The 3651-nt window shown below is 36.8% G+C and overlaps 1 protein-coding gene across 1 annotated transcript; it reads right to left on the bottom strand.

The window, feature by feature from the left end:
• Window positions 1–898: 898 nt before the first annotated feature.
• On the bottom strand, window positions 899–1915 carry LOC118754243 (the record flags this gene model as incomplete). The annotated part of the gene is given in 1 exon segment (XM_036489109.1): window positions 899–1915. A coding segment is annotated over 1 exon segment (1017 nt), but the record flags the coding sequence as incomplete, so codon positions are not given.
• Between the last annotated feature and the right edge of the window lie 1736 nt (window positions 1916–3651).

Here is a 3651-nt window from a genome sequence, read left to right as displayed (position 1 = left end):
CGAATTTTTCCTTAGTATAGCAGTCGTTGAAATTTCCATTTAACTTTCATTCACGCGGCTTAGAAACCTGACGGCGCGCCTGCGCGTGACGCAAAGAAACAGCCGACACGCTGCCCCGAGAACGAGAATCATCTAAAAGGTTACCACACTTGACAACACTGCCGAAAAACGAGCGTGCATTTTCGAGAAAATTCTTGATTCCAAGCCCACCAGTTTTTCAAAAGTGTATCATAACGTGAATAATCTGAAGGTCAGCTTCCGTCCTATGTCAAATTAGGCAGTGTATCTGTGTATGGTCTTCTGTTTGTCTTGCGCGAGGTCAAAAAATCTTCCGGATGAGCGATTTTATTTTTTTTTTTTTCGTGAAAAAAGGGCGGCAAGTTATGAATTGCCTAGGGGCGGCAAATATTTAAATCCGCCACTGTGGTTAGGTTTAGGTTTTATGCATACGACCCAATAAATGAAATAAATAATGTAATTATATTAACATTTACCTTTTAAAAGTAAGTTATATATTATGCTACAACATTTTAAATATCGGGTGGTACGAACAAACACTAAGCAATTGCTTTTTCTTAAAATTTCATAACTTTTAGTTAAATTTTATTTTAATAAATCGAGTAAAAGGTGGGAAATTTTAAGAGAACGCAATTGCTTATTTTTATTCATACGACCCATTGTACGTAGTACTTCGGAATAGCGAAATATTATAATTGCATCAACCATACAAAGAAGTATGAATTAATAACTTGGCATTTTTTAATACAATAAATTTAATTATAGGCGGGTGATTGAAGGAATTTCTGAGGTTTTTGTTTATTGTAGACATCTATCAGACAAAAGTACGCAAAAGTCATTCCGATCGGTTCCCTTTTTTGCTGCTCGTTCGAAACCTATTCTACTTCTTCAATGGTATATTTGAACTACGCCAAGAGAGCTTAGGTATTTGAGTCGGTTGTCGCGGACTGATCGCTTTATTTTCGAGCGAATTGTTGGAGTGTGCTGATTTTTCGGAGCATGTGGGTTTTCGCGGGGTGGTCATTTTATTTATGGGAGAACTGTTGGATCGGGTTGCTAATCCTCCGGCAAAAATTTTCGATGGATATTTCCGCTGGATTTCCTCATGGATTGGCTCATCGTCGAACAGCATCATCAGCTCTAGTTTGCGTGTGTCGGTGCTCATAAAGCTCAACATATTCGATACCATTTCACTTTTATATTCAGACTTCAACTGCGGGTTCAACTCTTGATGGCGATGCAAACATACACTGGAAATATCTGTACTAGCTACAATGCTATCTATAAAATTCAGCTTTGATGAAACTTTCAAGGCAATCGTCGGAATACCGTCAGGCGAGAACTTCTTCTTCGGTTCCATCACACGTCGGAAAATTTTGGACTCACAGGGCCTACGATTAATGATTGTGGCATTGTATTTTTCACATAAAAGGACTTGGTGTTCTTCGGGAACTACGTATTTAGTCGAATCCAGTGATTCGACAAATTTCCGGTAGGAAATTATTATAAAGATCATGAGAAGACCTAACGACAATACTCCCAGCAAAGAGTAGATTGACTGCCAAAGAAGGCTGTTGGTAATCGACGCCGGCGCATAAGCTGGAGCATGTGCCACGTAGTCGTTAACTATGTCAAAGAAGAACGCCTCGCAATCGCTGGCCGACAATCGATTCGGGTGTATGCTGATCGGTATCTTTTGGCTAAGTAATGATGTTTCGCGATTAGGAAATATGAAACTTTGAAGTGCCATCCAGAAATATGGCGCACGCTGCTGTCGCAAAACCAATTCGGTGCAGTGTTGAGTTGCCTGCTGGAACCAGGTATAACATGTTGAGCTGAGATCCAAATCCGGATGTAGCGCCCTGCAGAAATTATCCAACAATGAGTTTGGCGACAACTACACATGAGCAGACAGAAGGAAAAGTATGAGGCACATACTAAAGTATTGACAGACAACCACGGTCTATTTATACTTACAATTTTTGCGCGATGAATCGTACTTGTTGCTTTCGGCATTGTTTTTAATAAACTCATATACACATGTATGTATGTACATATGTATGTTTGTATGTACTAAGTGTTGCGGAGAAAAATTAATGAACGCTGTGTCAAATTAATTTTGTTGAAGTATTTAAAATGTTTTCATCGGAAAATTTCCTTTGGGTAACTGATTTAAAAATGAAATTTTCCAAATTCCTAGAATTGTACATATGTATCAAGGCGAATTTGTATAGGGTGGTGTTACTAGCTCAGCTGATTTTGTGTATGTGTTTCGCCGCACGGCTTCTGACAAGGTGTATTAAACAAGGTGGTGTTGGGACGACAGCTGAGTTTTTCGCCGTGGAGGCCATTACGTCAAAATGATGTGTTTGTTGTAACTCATACCAATGACAGTATGGACATCAGCGTATAATTTGTTAGTGTAATTTTTTACTTATATACGGCCAACACCACCTTGTTAAATACGCCTTGACTTCTGATATCAAATTGAAAAATTTTGTTTGAAATTCTACACGCACTCTTACAGATTTTGACAGTTTATGCCGCCAAAGCAAAAACAAAACACATGTAATTTTTTTTTTGTACTCCTGATATCACCTTATATTAATTCGCCTTGATACATATATATTGTGTATTTTTTATGATGCATTAATAAAACAAAGGTGATTTACGTTGGCTACTTCTCGCTCTAGTCCGCCACCTTGTGCTGCCTCAGGAAATTTCAATTGCCTCTTTGAAAAACTACCCTTCGTTTAACATGTGTGTTTCCTGAAAAAGTATTTGTAAGTGTACCCGCGCAAGGAAATTCATAAACGTTTTTGTCAATTGAAGTGAACGAAATTGGACAAGTTTTTATATGTAGTTCAGAAATTTTTTACATAATTAAGGTTCGGAATAGCTCTTTTAAAGTAGGTTTTGAATTGGTGACTACAAAAGAGCATAAGCAACACTTTTTTGCTTTTTAAAGCAAGCAGCTCTTCATCATTTTCAATGCATTTTCAACTGCTTACTGCGACTTAAGAAAAATTAAACAGCGAAAGCAGTCATAAGACTAAAAACAAAATCTGTGTGGTAGAGTTTGGAAAAAGTGTGCTAGATTCCAAAAAATATGGGGTAGATCTCAGTTTTTAGATAGTTAATTATTTATTATGAAACAGAAAATATAATAAATATTTATAGTGTCGGACGAATAAATAGAGTTGCAACAGTTTGACAAGTTATATTTCTTTTTCTTTTATTTTTTTAAGGTTTATTATTTTTTATGAAATTATAGCTCATTTATATAATAACAATACATTTTTAAGCAAAAAACAAAACCACTTCAATTCTCTTAAAAAAATGTAAGATTATCGTTAATTTCGGCATGATCCAATGATCAGATTTAAACCAAATTAGTATGGGACCACCTGTGAGGTAACACCTTTCCTTTAATAAAAAGAATTATAGAAATTGGTTAACCTGGTCCAAAGTTATACGGTAATATACATTAAAGCTGGTATTGTCACTTGCGAAGCGAATGAAAATATAGGCGAATTTCGCAGACTCGAATTGTGAGATGCGAATCTCCAGCGAATTCGCCGCAAACTTGCGAACGAGTGGCGAAAATGAATTTCTTGTACTGCCACTAGCGAA

This window comes from Rhagoletis pomonella, unplaced genomic scaffold (assembly GCF_013731165.1).
Source record: "Rhagoletis pomonella isolate Grant_MI unplaced genomic scaffold, Rhpom_1.0 Rhpom_scaffold_00002, whole genome shotgun sequence".
Lineage (NCBI taxonomy): Eukaryota > Metazoa > Arthropoda > Insecta > Diptera > Tephritidae > Rhagoletis > Rhagoletis pomonella.
Note: the sequence above shows the minus strand (reverse complement) of the source record. Positions and strands in the feature narration are given on the sequence as shown.